The 15,491-nt window shown below is 42.3% G+C and overlaps 1 protein-coding gene across 2 annotated transcripts in view; it reads left to right on the forward strand.

The window, feature by feature from the left end:
- The window catches only part of CAMTA1 (calmodulin binding transcription activator 1), a 3,052,768-nt gene that overhangs the window by 517,136 nt on the left and 2,520,141 nt on the right, over positions 1–15,491 (forward strand). For both annotated transcript variants that reach the window (XM_085604480.1, XM_085604488.1), the window contains exon 3: positions 7,372–7,439. In XM_085604480.1, the coding sequence (XP_085460606.1) occupies positions 7,372–7,439 (68 nt within the window). The remainder of the gene's footprint in view (positions 1–7,371; positions 7,440–15,491) is intronic.

The raw sequence follows: 15,491 nt of genomic DNA on the forward strand, positions 1-15,491 counted from the left end.
GTTGTCCGTGATAAAAAAATTCAAAATCCCGAAGAATATATGGTCTGTACGATATTGATATGTAAAACGCATACTAGAGTTTTTCTTATTTAAGTAATCATACAAATTCTACAATTTATTTACATCTTCAGTCAAAATCATAAAACAATCATCTATAAATCTTACCCAGTAAAATAGATGATCAATCCAATTAGAGCCCCTTTGACCCTAGATCTGCCACACCTCAAACCACCACATAAAGGGGTTGGCATAGGAAGTGGCAAACCTTAAACCTATTGCAGTTCCCTGATTTTGTCTGTACAATTCATTGTTAAATAAAAATAAAATATTATTCACCAATATGATTTTAACCATTGCAATCTACATCTCCTTATGTTCCAATAGTTCCATTGACCTGGGGCATGGAGCCACGGTCCTGGAACAAGAAGGAGCAGGGGCACAAGGAAAAACATTATTTTTGGGTCATTTTAGATGTTTCTATTATTAATTTATCGAACAAGAAACTTAGTAGTGATATCCAGTTACTATTTGAGAAAGGTATCGGCTTTTGTCCAGGAAATGGTGGAAACATTTTTGATTTGAAAATAGATTTACTAACATTCATTCAAAGATTGAAACTTAAAAAGTACTTTTGATTAAGTCCAAATATTAATAAAGTATATGTGACAAATGCAGTTTATAGTGATTTAACTATCTAGGATATTCATGATACTGTGAAATTATCATTGATCTCTGACTTTGAAGAGGATCTGGTCACGATTGCCAAACTACTTCAGGATTTGGATATTTGTACGATGAATGCCACAAATGACCAGTTGAAATAATTTGGTTTGTATAGTATAAGTGTGCGGCAACAGTAATACCCAGCCACCGTCAAATTTGTCTTAAGTCCTGCATCAGGCAAGTGAAGAAGAAATCTCACACATTGTAGATGTGCACCTATGGAAAGAAGGAAAGAGGAATCCATTATAGAAGGTGTACTATTAAAACCCCACTCCCCAAGCCGTGCAAAAACCCTGAGGATACTATCCATAGTGTGCCTTGGAGGACTCATGACCCCACTTCTCAGGTTGCATCACCTCACCAGTGGCACCTGGCCATGTGCCAGAAGAGTTTGACCTCGTCTTTGGCAGGGACAGCTTAAGCTCACTGTGAAAGAGCAGATGGCCTTCTGTGCCCTCCTGGCCCACACTAAAGGCCCCTCAGTTGAGCAAAATGAAAGTGCCCCATGTGGTCTACATTATATGTCCCCATCAGTGGCGTGAGTCACTGTGGTGCTCGCTAGATATCAGCGTGTATACGTCCTGAGGTCTTTATGAAGTGTCCCCTCATGACTGGTCAAACTCGGTGAGTCAAGATCAGCTTTTGCCCAAATGACAGCTTAGCAATTACCAATAAACTGCACATCCTAAAACAAACAGCAAATGGCCAAATGGCCAAATGGCCGAGGGAAAAAATGCACAATTTTCACACTTTGGTAGAACAAGTGACACAACAAAAGGGCCATTGAAAAAAACTTGTGTGTAGGCACTGACAGACATTGAATATCTTAGTGCCTCAAGCACACTGGGAAAAACTTTAGGCCACATACCGAGCATGTAATATTACCTTAGACAACGGAAAGCAAGCAATGTTTGCGTGTTCCTAAACAGCCCCAAGGTAAAAAGCTGTTTCAGAGCACACAGCCTTTGATATTCAAACTAAGTGTCGGCACCACTGCCTCTAGACTTTGTGTTATGAATGACCAGACCTGGCAAGCATATGAAAGCGCCTGGAGAACACTGCAGCAACATGAGGAAATAGTAAATGCACATTCCTCTACCCGGTAACAAATAACACACAACCCGTGCTTTAAAATTACGCAAACGTGCATCATGTATGTAACTGGCTCCGGGCCCTCATTAGCCGTTATCTGGCCTTATTTGCCATACATTTTCGCCAGAGGCATTGTTGGAGGGAAACCCCTTTGAGACGCTTGCGCAATAACAGACTAGTCACAGCAGCGCGCGCGCATATGCGCAGCAGCCTACTGGTAATTTTTCTAATCACACCGTTCATTACATTTAAAATCTACGTGTTTTTGTTCATAGGCTCACGGAAAGTAATTTGTTACTTGGAGTTGTACCGAGTTCATGAAAAACACACAGCGGCGCCATCTTAAATTAACTTACAAACTCTGCCAATTTACTGTGAGCAAATCGGAGAGCCTCAGCCCGGATCTGGAAGTAATGGGCTGAAACCTGCCTCAGAGCAGGCGAGATGACTTATGTTGATGTCACCCACTGGCTTTTTGTGGAAATTATTAATAAATCAGTAATTCCATCTGCAATGATGTTGTTGTGTCTATAAATATTTAATTTACCTCCAGGTGTCCAAATTTGTCCCGTCTTTCTTCTGCGCGCGTGCTGACTTTGCTGTTTGCGCCGGAGAGGAGCTTTGAGTATTGAGTTATCCAAGTGCTTTCCAAGGCGAACGGATTATCAAATTTCCTTTTCATTTTTTTCTGAGGGCTCTTATATCCTTTCTTGCTTAAGCTGTTTATGATGTGCTGCGGGAGAGGAAGGGTTAACGGCACACATGAAATGTTCCACAAAGTCGCTACTACGAATCCAAATAGATGGTTGCATAACTTATTTGTGGTCGTTGATCAGTTCTTATTTGTATGTGTAAACTGAATATGCAAAGTGCATATGTGATAATATATATCCTCATAAATTATATATATCGTATATCATCATGGGGAGGCGACAGAGTTGCCTAGATTTCTCAAAACTGAGTGTGGTCTAAAGGGATCCCTCAAATTCCAACCGGTAGTAACAGAACACAGTGATGCCTGTTGTGCCCGCCCCCCCCCCCCCTTCAACTCACCCTTAGGGTGTAAACAGGCTCAGTGAAAGGCCTGTAAGAGAAGTGTAGCAGTAGATGAAGGAAGAGCAGGCCGTATGGGGGAGGAGAGAAAGCGATGGATGGTGGTGGAGGATGAGGGCAGGGCAGGGCAGGACTGGGAACCAAAAGTAGCCCTGGCGTGTTAGACTGGTGCCATACTGTGCCTAGCGAGTGTATTGTGCAAGCTTGAGCACTACAACGGGGCTTCTGGAGGTTCTCCCCCAAGAAAATATGGGAAAATTGACAAAAATGTTGCATTCTACTTTTTTTTATTTCATCATATATTAAATATTATTCGTTTTTAAAGCATGGTAAATGATGACCTTACAGTGCACCAGAATACGGCAATCTTTATTTGGGCTCTTCAATGATTCCCTCACTATCACCCTCCAGCAGTGCCTCTCATCTCTCCATAGCCCCTCTCTCACTTGTATTTCATTTGTTTTATAACTCCTCTCATACCAGTGTAGGGTGGCGGAGCATTTTACCTCACACACATTTATGCAGAAATAATTAATCATACATGTGTAAATCAGTGTATAGAAAATGTTACATAAGACACAGGGGACCACAAGGTGTAGGAGTCGCGTCAGTCATACCGGTAGGCATTTTTTAAGGCCGCTTGGTCTCAGGAAGCACAAACTCAGGATTCAGAAGGTAACACAATGTTGAGGGTTGATTTTACTAATATGAATTTATTTCTACCCAAACAAATGCTTTTTAACAGAATTGAGATAATGAAAGACTGGGGGGAAAAACATAGCTTTCTGAACTAGATTGCGAGTGTAACTTATGAACTGCACATTAACAAAAGGATCTCTGTGACAAAAGCGCTAAACCTATGCACATAAAACACTATTTTGTGATCTGCATAGTACATGCCGTTTGCAGCAGGCATATTAACCGTCTGTGCTACCTTAGATGAGTCAAAACTTCCACTAGACTCAGATCTCTCTCCAGCAGGTATCTTGACACGTTTATTGTCGCCCGGAAATTGTTGGATATACAAGGGACTCTTCAGTCCTATCAAAACTGCTGCACTGTAGAAAACCTGATCCCAGTAAAAAAAATAAAAAAAAGATGCCCACCCTTCCATCCTCCCAGTGGAACGCCCGATGCCCGGTATGGCCAGTCTGACTTGGAGCAGGGGCGGGTAAGGTATGGCGGAGTGGGAACTAGATGGCCTGCTAGCGGTTAAATGAGTAGGGGTGTGAGGGAGTGGATTATTGCTGTCTGCTCTGCGCATTACAATATTTGCAGTAGAACACGGAAACAAGGCGGGGCTAAGGAGTTCTGCTCCTCCCAACCTCGCTATCAAACCTAGAAAAAGACCCTGCCGAAATTGTTGCGCTGTGATCACGATACTGATTTTTTTGGAGCACCGTTAAAGGCACGTTATAATAACCTAGATCAATGGAATGGATCAACATATCAGAATTGCACATTTATAGCAAGAAACATCTTTCCTGGCCTTCTGCATCCATATGTTTAAAAACCCAAAAAAGAAATAGATTCACTGATTTGAACATCTGCAATATTTGCTCTGATTGAGTTCAGATGTCTCAGGAGTGGGCTTTTCTTTAAGTTTGAGTGATTACTAGTTGGATTTCAAATTGCAAAATAAGTTAATTAATTTCACTGAATATTTCAAATAATTTCGCAAAAGTTGCACCCAGTATCTTGTGACATTCAAAAGTCACTCAAGATACCAGAAAGGTATTTGACTTGAAGTAAAAACGTCTCTCATCAGATATTTTGTACTTGAGCAAGTCCATTTAGGGCAAAAACTTAGGTGAGATTTCGATTCTGCAGTGTTTGCAGAATTTTCCAAATTTAACTGGATGTGAAATTTTGAATTTGCAGCTTTACTTGTTTTGTAGTTTGTTTGCTTGTGGCAGCACTGCACGCAGCATGTGACAACTTTTGGTCACATTCTAAGTGTAATGGATGAAAGCTCTGGATATTTGTATGACTGAGTGTTCTATTTCTCTGGTATATAACTAACAAACTGTTTATTGTGTGGCTATCACAGCATTGTATTGACACACTAACCAACTAGGAACAGTCTGCCAGGACTTTATGGTAAAAGAATAACTGCCAGGGCTCAATGTTTTGCTCAGAAGTCTACGGCAGGCGCTATTGAATGTTGCGAGTGCCGAAATACCAAAGCTGCGTATTCTTGATTTAACTTCATGCCCCTTTTCTCCACCACCAGAAACTCTCTGTCACTCTGTGCCACTCTTTCAGATTTTCATCATCCCAGCCGTCTTTTTTTCTTTGTCACTGCTTTTTGTCTTTTTCTTCCTCCTTTCCTATTGTCTTGTTCTGGGTCAAAGTTTGTTGAGGAAAAGAAAAAGCTGGCCTACAAAAATGAGCATCAGCTGTCCCCATCTGCAACCACCGGCTCAAATTAAGCACTGGAGTCTGCAGCAAAACAGTGGCTGGTGCTGACCCTCAACATTTGAGGGGTGTCGAGTGGACCCAGTGGCAGGCATTGCATTAAATCACAATGCCAAAGTTCACAATCCTGGTGTGTTAACAGAATGTTGTTTATAATGGCCCGTGACTATGAGCTCTAGAGATGAGGCTCAGAGCAATGAGTGTTTCTCACAGTGCCTGTTAGTGGTCTAAAAGATAATGATAAAAAAGAAATAAAAAATATTCCTTACCCCGCTCTTCTCTTTGTTCTTGAATGCCGTCAGCACGATGGCACTCATGGAGCCTCAGTTCTCCCTTCTCCAAATCCAGGCGCTGCTCTCATGCTGCAGATGAACAGCATGAGAGCAGCGCTAGTATTGGCTGGAGCGGGCTGCCTTCACGCTCCAGCAGGCACTGGGGGTTTGTGCCTGTTCTCCACCCAGCTGTCTAAGACAGCTAGGTGGAGAGGTTTAAAGTGCGCATTTCATGCTGGCAGTCGCAAGACAGCTGGCCAAAATGAAATACACACGTTGAACTGGTAGTTCATGTTATTTTTCACCTTTGCTGCACTGGCACCGGGGGGGGGGGGGGGGGGGGGTGTTGCGGCGCGGCTACACTCCTCCACCCTAATGGTGCTAGGGGGTGCTGCTGCATCCAAAAAAAGCAGCACTACATCGCAGCTTCGAAGCAGTGCACCAACTTGGAGAATTAAACAAGTGGGGCCTAATTGAGAGGATTTATTTAGTGAGTATGTGGACACTACTCTTGTAACTTTACAAGCCACATAAAAAACACCTTGATTCGTCAAGATTTTTCAGAAGGCATTTTATGAGTGGAGCACGTGGATGAAGAGTTGTAGAGAGCATAAAAGGAAGAGAACCCTATTCAATGGGATATCCATTAGATGCAGAAATAGGCAAAAAGGAATAGAAAATAGAATAATGTTGCACGGTCATAAAGGTTGATGCAACGGGGGTAAAGATCAGAGTTACATAATAGGTGGGTATTTTTAAGTAATGTTCAGGAGGTCCATTCAGCAGGACATAAGTATTTAATTTAGAGTTTAAAATAAAAAATTACTCACATCACCTCAAAAGTCACTAGACCGTATGGGGCTAATTCTAATGTCGGTGTCGGACCCACTGACATCTCATACAGTGGTCCGCCTGCTGCATTATGATGCGGTGGGCTGAGGCATCGGGTGGAGGGACCGTCTGCGGCACTTCCAATGGGATCAAGGATCATGTCGGAAGCCATCCTAAATCCACAATGACGGCGGAGCGAGCCTCGGCTCTGCTGTTGGGATTATGACGGCAGACTCAGACAGCAGTTCCATGTCAGCCTTTCCGACATGGAACTGCTGTCGTAAAGTGTCTTTGGGGGCCCCAAGCAGGGCCCCCATCCCTCCGCGGCCTCCGCTCCGGGGGTCACCTATGGTGCCTCCCTCAACATCCCTGCACCATGTGGCAGGCACCATGTTCAAGGCCTCTATTTGTCAATGAAAGATTGTGCTGCGGGCCTTTTCCACCCCCCGCACAAGCTTCCATTGTATCGTAATAGTGCGGTTGGAACTGCCGACCTAAGGTCTGGCAGTTCCTTTTCCGTAACGGTGTTGGGTGGACGTACTCCGCCCGACATAGTAGTAAGGCCACATACATTTAAAAAAATTAAGTGTTGCAACTCCTTTTTATTCTGCAATCAGCCCATCTGTTCTATGACTGTGAATTTCATCCATATTGGCAGGCCACTAGCTATGAGTAATTCTTGACAAATACAACGTCCTTGTATTTCCTTAGATATATCTTACACTGTGACAATGTCTACCCATGTCTGCTGTGATCCTTTGTACCAAAGATATAGCACTGCATTGTCCAGAGCTGCATCGCTTCTTAAGCTCAGTGTCTGTGGAGTAGGCTGGTAGGTTGGAAGGGAGGAGTGAATGCTACTAAAGACAGTTTACATGTATTAGCTTGCTCTATAGCTATATGTTCATTCAATGATTCTGAGTTAATGCAACATAAAAAGTAAGTTCAAAATGTAACTTTTTTTTACAACTTTGTTTTTCAGGAAATTGCAGCTTATTTAATAACATTTGAAAAGCACGAAGAATGGCTCACAACTTCCCCTAAAACAAGGTAATGCACCAATGATTACAGATTTCCAGTATGTATATTGATTTCACCTTATTGATGAATTGATTTGCTGTTCAATACATTGAATACAAGTTGACAAGTCAACATCACACTTGATAGGTTGTGTCACCAAGGTCTCGCTGCTCGATTCCCTCATGTGTTTGATTTTACTGAATTGATCACAGTGCATTAGAATGAACTGCATGCAGTCTTAGCCGGTGCACAGTTCTTACCAGACTCTGAACCACAGTTTAAGAGTTTTTCAGTGGTCCCCGGTGTTGAAAGGGCAGTTGTTTTGTTGTTGGGAATACAGCAGACGCATCTTGTTGTGCTTGGGTTCTGTGAAGTATACTTGAGTGACTCATAGCAGGCCATATAAGGTGAGATGCATTGACATGTGCCTACGTGGATCCTCAGACACCTTGAGTTTCCAGATTATTTTTCATACCACACAAGCATCTTTGAGTCTTGAAAATCCAAACTGAAGAGCATCCTTTCATAGTATTTGTGGAATACAGAACATGCTGCTACATGGTCACATAAGGGGTCCTACTCACAAAAGTAAACTGAGACGAAAGTCTAACTTTACGACTTTTGATATTCACAAAGGACATCTACGAGTAGTAATGTTAGATCTCTGTCTCAGTTTAACATAAGTTTTGGTCTTCAGTTTAACTGAGACCAAAAGTCTAGTCTCAGTTAAACTTTAGACCAAACCTTAAGTTAAACTGAGAAAAAGGTCTAACTTTACTACTTGTAAATGCCCTTTGTGAATACTGAAAGTTGTAAAGTTAGATTTTTTCTCAGTTTACTTTTGTGACTCAGGCTCTCTGATTGGATGTCCTGGTCTAGGAACATGCTCAGCAGCGTGGTGTTCTGTTATCAATTCATATGCCTGTTAGGCCTGTAGACACCAAAGGCAAATAATTTGGCAGAACTTTTGAGATCATTTTACCCATGAATCACCAATTCATATTGTATCCATGTTGAAAAGCTGTTATTGGTATATGGCTTCTCCATCCAGGCTCATTTATATTGATTTGGTTCATATGTTTATTGCTCACCCTTTGGGAATGATGTCCACTTTGGTATTAGAAAAGTAGAGACCAAGTTGCCCTTCGCTTTCCGGAGACACTCTGAAGTTCATTTGCATAGTTGCAACCTAGTGTATTTTACAAAACTTTGTTTGGCATCAATGTATTATGGTGTAAATTAGTTTTAACCACTTTTGGGTGAAGATTACTGTTGCAAATGTTATTATTTTGTTGTAGAGATCTTCTGAAAAAGTAGTTTTTCCATTAGAACTATTCTTAAAAAAATACTTTGCGTCTTAATAGAATTCACAGTGTTGACAAGGTTTACAAAACAGAAACTTCCCAAAATGGAATTAGGAGAGTTTGACAAATACACCTACCAAAGTGATTTCACCCTGTTGAACATAAAAAGTAGCAAGAATCAGGAAAGCCATGTGGTTTCAAAGAGTTTGGATATCATAGTGCGTGCGTGATTTGTATTATAAACCCTACCGCATAATTTATGAAGGTGATTGTTTTATTTCTTGCTGTGCATTTTGAAAATGAGGATTCAAATACTGCTTTGTTGGTTTACTCATCCCCTTTTGTAATAGGGAGCATCTGTAGCAGCGTTGAAGTTGGAAATTAATTTGGTATCTGTAATTGAATTCATGAATTGTTATGTACTTTCTTCCTTAGACAAAAATTTAAGACCAGCAACACTCTGTAGTCCTATTGGGCCAACAGAACTACCAAAGCCCCTCCTACGATAGCAACCAAAAAGGGATAAGAATGACACTTAAAATGCCATGTCTAGGTGTAGCCATAACAATAAAGATGAAACAAAAGTGTGGAGATATTTGAGGGAAAGATTAGAATCACAGCTAAGATTTGGAAAAGTACCAATTCTTTAAAAAAAAGAATTTGCAAGAATACATATGCCCTACCAAAAAGAAAGGAGCTCAAATTGTGAACAACCGTATTTCTAAAATTCATGGACTTAATAAAGGTATAATTATATTATACTTCCATCACTCTCTAAAGGTTATATTACTGATGGGGGATGAAACTTGCAAATCATATGCTTTTTAGGTCAAGTCTACCTGACAGCTCGTGCGTTGCATGTTTCAAGGCATTTTGTGCCTTATCAAGAACACAGAGGCACTTAGAGTCCACCCATTTCTTAGCATTGAATGGCTTCTTATTTGTGTCCCAGCTTGTAAATGTTGTGTTTGTCCCTCCCATGGAGCATCGATTTCCCCATTGATACCCCCCAACCTATGTACTCCATGTTTCTTTCCCTAACCTGTTGCGTTGCTTACGGTCCCACCCTTCTCCATTACTTTCACGTTTCTTCCAACCCTCCCACCCCCCTGGTTGCAACAATGTACACCACCCACCTCCCTCCATTTGTTGCTTAATTGGCCCATTTTCTATTCCTTTTAGTTACCTACTCAACTTGGGTTGGTAATTTATAAGAAGACAAAAGTGCCTGTGCCATTTTGTTGGTCTGGCCATGTGTGGCACGCCTACAAAATGATGTGGAGAGCCGCGCCTCAGGCTTTTTTTTCCCCGCAGATGCTGTGCAGCATGTCAAAAAACTATTTACAAATCCAGTTGGTCACAAAGGCAATACCTAATGGCTCTTACACTGTTTGATAGGCAAAGATAGAGTTGAGCAGTCCTGAAGATACCATACCCCTTACTGCTAGAACTGGGAAATGAAAGGAGGGTCATTATAGAAAGTGAGTCAGCCAATCAGTTTAGGAAACGGTGTTCAATTTAGAACTGAATATGCCTACATTTCTTTAAGACGTGTTCACCATGTACCTCCAGTTTGCTTAAAAAATACATTAAAAATGTAGAGAGAAAAAACAACAGTTTTTTTACCCAGCTCTGCATCTTTTACAGTCCCACAATGATAGTAATTCCAGACTGTTTGTTTGATGATTTCTGCTTCGCTTTTGAGACCTATAGTGACACCATCCCGCATAAGCCCTTTTAAATGTTACCATCTCTTCTCTCTGTGAACCGTGGATAGGGATGATACACTCAACCGCATGAGTGCCATGGTGACATATCTACTTGTTTACACAGAGTCCCGGGCATTCAGAGCATCTTTTATTTAGGGTGATTATGTACTCTTTGAGGGCATCTGTGATCCATTCCACCAACCAAAGCCAGTGATCCTCCTTCTCGCAGAGTTCTGGGATCTGCATTAAAATGAAAGGAATCCTTCTTGCCGCAGTCAGTCACATTACCAGCATATAATCCACCCCTAGATCCATGGTTTGAGAATTTTCTCAAAGTTTTCCAATTTATCCTTGCTGTTTTATTATTGTATAATCCCTGTGCCAGACATTGGTTGCTCCTCCAATGGTCAAAGAGCAATTTATCTTGATGGATGACAGCAATGCACACTTAGCCTGCCATCATTCAGAGATTGGTAAATTGAAGCTCTTAACCTGTTGAGTGCTCATGACGAGCTCAGCTCGTCATGAGTCACAGTGGAGCTAGCCGTGGCCCGCCCACGCGCAATTAATTCCCCTTCTGTGCGGGAGAATTAATCAGTGGGCGGGGTCGTGACGAGCTCAGCTCGTCATGAGCACAGCTCCACTGTGAGTCCAGCGGCGCCGCACCACCCCTCACCCCCCCACACCGCGGGGGAATTACCCCCGCAGGGAAGGGGTTAAATTGGATAATAGTCTCATCCCAGAACGGGAGAAGGGTGATATCAAGCTCTATATAAAACAAGTTATTATTATCAATATCACACATAATATCAATCATTTTATAAAGATGGATGTGTTGCCATCAACTGTAATGTCTACCGTGGTGTAGCTTCAGTGGGGGGTATTTGGGATGTTACACACCCTCCCCTCAATAAATGTATTTTCTGATAAATAGTTGGCTACAGGTGCTTTCAGTCGGGTACTGTGAGAGGTCAGTCGGATTTCAACAGGGATATCTACATACAATCAGACAAAAACGCACACACACTGTCTCACTCTGTTTTGAAAGTCCAAGCATAAGGTGCAAAAAATCGTGGGCCGATTGTTAACTCTAAGCTCACTCTTGGGAAGCCTTTAAATGCTATAGTGGTACCTTTTATCAGTTCATTAGGGAAACTTGTGTTTATTGAGTCTTGTGTTAGCCAACACTATTTGATTTTACTAATACTTAAAGGCCTTTCAGCGATTCATTGATCTGTTGTTGAATAGTTCAGTTTTCTACCACCCCGTACAGCATGGGGTGACAGGTTCAGACATTGGTTAAGTTTACTGTGAATGATAGCATTCTGACCTTTCACAAAGAGCACATTGACAAATGAAGTACTTCCCTTCAGTGCCAAAGACTACTGTAGCAATATGTGCTTTTGAGTCCCCAAAATATTTTTGATTTTAGCATTGTTTCTTTTTTATACGGCCTCGATCCCAGCAACTCCCCAAACAAAGATTTACAAAAATCATGACAAACAAGCATTTACAAAGCCAAAAGGCTGACAGCCCATCCAGAACTATTGGTTTTCCAAAGCTTGACTTATCTTGACTTCCAGAATCAAGTCACAGAGGGTACTGTTTTAAGCATCCTTGCCTCCGTAATGGCAACAGAATTTAGGCGCCTGTGCTAAAGCCATTCATTGACCTCAGTTGATGCTCAATGAAACAGTCAGACTCAGAAAGGAGCTGCAATAGTTTGATTGTTTGTCTCCTGTTTTGCTTTTTTCACACTGGCTTCCTGTAGCCCAAAGTGTGCTTTTTAAAGCCATGTGCATTGTCCATAAAACTTTATATGCTGGTGCTCAACTGTCTTAGCAGGAAAATTTCATTGGTACCAAAATGGTCCTAATTTGAGAGCTGAATCTTGGTCTAAGTTAGATGTTTCCACGTTTAGTCTAAGCAGTATGACAGGATATGCCATTGGACTGGCAGAAGCAGAACATTGGGATGCACTGCAGTTCACCTTGGAAGAGAATCACATCTCTCTGAATTCACATCATTTCTAAAATCTGGCTGTATCACTGCACCTCCCTGGTTGCCACTTGTTTAGACATGTTCTCTCTAACTGCTTTAGGGCCAAGAATCTTTGATATGCCTGGTCTGTTTACAATAAATATTAACAAAACTAAACATCTCAATGCACTGTTTGGTCCACATATTGCTTCGTTTATTCAGGTGCTGAGCATGGACGATCCATTTTGGGGCTGAGATTCACTTTTCATCATCAGACTTTGTCCCAGAGCATTAGACAGAAAGGCCGAAAAGGACAAAAGAAGGAGGACGAGAAGGATCAGAAAACAGTGACAAGGCAAGACAGTGGGGAAAAAAGAACCTGCAAGAGATAGACAAAGAGACAGAAGGTATAGGGTAGTGCAAGAAATAGGCATGAGGTGGGATCAAGATTAGGTGTATATTATGAGAGGGTAACTGTTCCTAAGGTAAAAATGAGATAGATTGTGTGTGCTCTCACGATGTGGTTGGTAGGATGGAGTGTGGGGAATTTCTCCTTTTGTATATAGTGCCCTCACACACCCTTTCGAGTGTCTTGCTTCATCATGGGGCGTTGCTCCTCGTGGGGGTGGCGCTGCAGTCCCCCGCGGGCCCCGCAAGAGGGCTCTTTGTCGGAGATCTTTTGGTTGGAGACGCCGCAGTTGTGCATGGGGGTGTGTGGGCCTATCGGAAGGAAGGTGGGTGGTGCGTTTAAAAATTACTGGATAGAGTCCAAGACCTTTATTCACGGCTCTACCTAGCAAAAGGTTAAAATTTATAATCCTGGAGCTACTCTTGGAGAAAAGAATAAAAGAGGGCAGATTGTGAAAAATAACTGCTGCTCTCAGGATAGTGAGTGGGAATCCTACTGGTGGGGGGTCAACATGTTTCGCGCTTACGAGTGGGTCCTTAAGGGATCCCAAATGCGCTTCGTCAGGACCTAGAAATTAACAAGTGAGTGAAAGAGTTGTGAATATTCAAAAAAACAGGTTTCTTGCGGGGCCCGTGGGGGACTGCAGCGCCACCCCCACGAGGAGCAACGCCCCATGATGAAGCAAGACACTCGAAAGGGTGTGTGAGGGCACTATATACAAAAGGAGAAATTCCCCACACTCCATCCTACCAACCACATCGTGAGAGCACACACAATCTATCTCATTTTTACCTTAGGAACAGTTACCCTCTCATAATATATAATTGATTCTGAGGGAGCACGGGTACTGGACCTATTTTCAAATTACGCTCCCGGTCCCCCCCTCTTTATGTGATAAGATCAAGATTAGGTGGCCTTCTTGTTCAGCTTCCCCTGCTTTTGGCATCACTGGCAGTAGGCTCCTTAGACAAAGGGCCTGATTATGAGGTCGGCGGTGCATCGTACAGTCAAACGAGTGTGGCGGTCCCAGGACCGCCAGACTAATGGTCTCCCTGCAGTGTTACGGATACTGCCAAGTAAAATGGATCCCATGGCAGTGGCACTGTGGTCTGAGGCCCGAATATGCTTGGCGTGACCGCTCACTTTTAATGGCGGTGAGCCCGCCATTAAAAGTGCAGCAGTGAGGAAAATTAGGGTGCCCTACAGGGCCTGAATATGCTTGGCGTGACCGCTCACTTTCAATGGCGGTGAGACCACCATTAAAAGTGCAGCAGTGAGGATACTTAGGGGGCCCTACAGGGCTCCCTGTTGCCTAAGGGCCATGCAATGCATTCAAGGGGGCACATGTTGTGCCCCCTATCTGCATGAACCTCCCCTTTTCTGCCTAGCATAGACTTTACAGTCCATGCCGTGCAGGAACAGGCTTTGGCAATCCCATTGTAATGCCTTTTTAATAGGCACCGCAGTCGGAATGCCACAGGACCACCTGCCAGACCAGAAGAAAATTCCTAATCTGGCGGGTGGTCTGACTATGGGTTTGACGGTCCTGGAGTGGGGTGCTGGTGTGGAGGCCAGCTCCAGGACCACCAAACTCATAATCAGACCCAAAGTGTAGGCCCCTTCACTTATTTTCTTTTTACAAATTAAGTATTAGGTACCCCTAACTAACATGCGTAGAGACCTCCCTGAGTAAAGTGGGAATATGCAACAGCGCTGAACTGAAAGTGTCCAACACCCAGTTTCTGGCTCCTCTTCCTTCATTGAATCCCGATGCTACTACTTACAGAAATTGTATTGTCATGCACTTTTCTGGTTGTCGCACATATTAAGTGGAATACTGGATTGAACACTTCAGTTAGTTACGTATATATGTGAAAAGTCACATAGCAGTACCAACAAGTATTACTTGCTTTGATTTTATTGTTGTGCTTTTTATGCAGGTTTTCCTTTAACTAGCTCAAGATTACAGGAGGTATTTCATTCTCAAGGCTCCTTTATACCAAGGAAGTGTAGCATTTTCAAAAACCAAGGGTACTCTATTGAGGGTTATATTGGCAAAGAAATCTGTTTTTACTGTGATGATTCTTTCCGACCAGGATCCTTTTCATATGAATGGCATAGATATTCTGCCAAGAACTTTGTGGCGCCCAGGCTACCTTCAAGGTTCATAATGAACACTCTTCCATGCGACCAATGGGCAAAGAAGCAAAAAACTATTCCTCCAACAATTTCCTATCCAATCTTACTATCCACCTCTCAGCTTCAGGTCGATAGGAACTCATTCCTGCTTCTCTCACTGTTCATGGATCTATCTGTACACAGAATTCAACTTGTGGTTGGTTGCCATAAGCCTTAAATTCCCATTGCTTGGTACTCTATCTCAGAGTATTGGATATGAATTTTGAGTGCAGGATTAGTCACTGCTCTGGCCTAAAGTGTTTGAATGAGGAAAAAACAATATTAATTGAAAAATTGATTTAATAATATTTCCTCTCGAAGAAGTTTGGGCAATAGGATATAAACCAGCAATTCCCTCTTCGTGAGGTCTGTGTGGATGTCTTTTAATAATATTCAAAATATTTTTTATGAGAATAGACCTGAATCTCCAGTTGATCAAATTATTTATTATATTTTTGAATCTAGGACCTACACCTAATCCTACATATGTAAGTGATTTTTG

Source organism: Triturus cristatus, chromosome 1_2 (assembly GCF_964204655.1).
Source record: "Triturus cristatus chromosome 1_2, aTriCri1.1, whole genome shotgun sequence".
Lineage (NCBI taxonomy): Eukaryota > Metazoa > Chordata > Amphibia > Caudata > Salamandridae > Triturus > Triturus cristatus.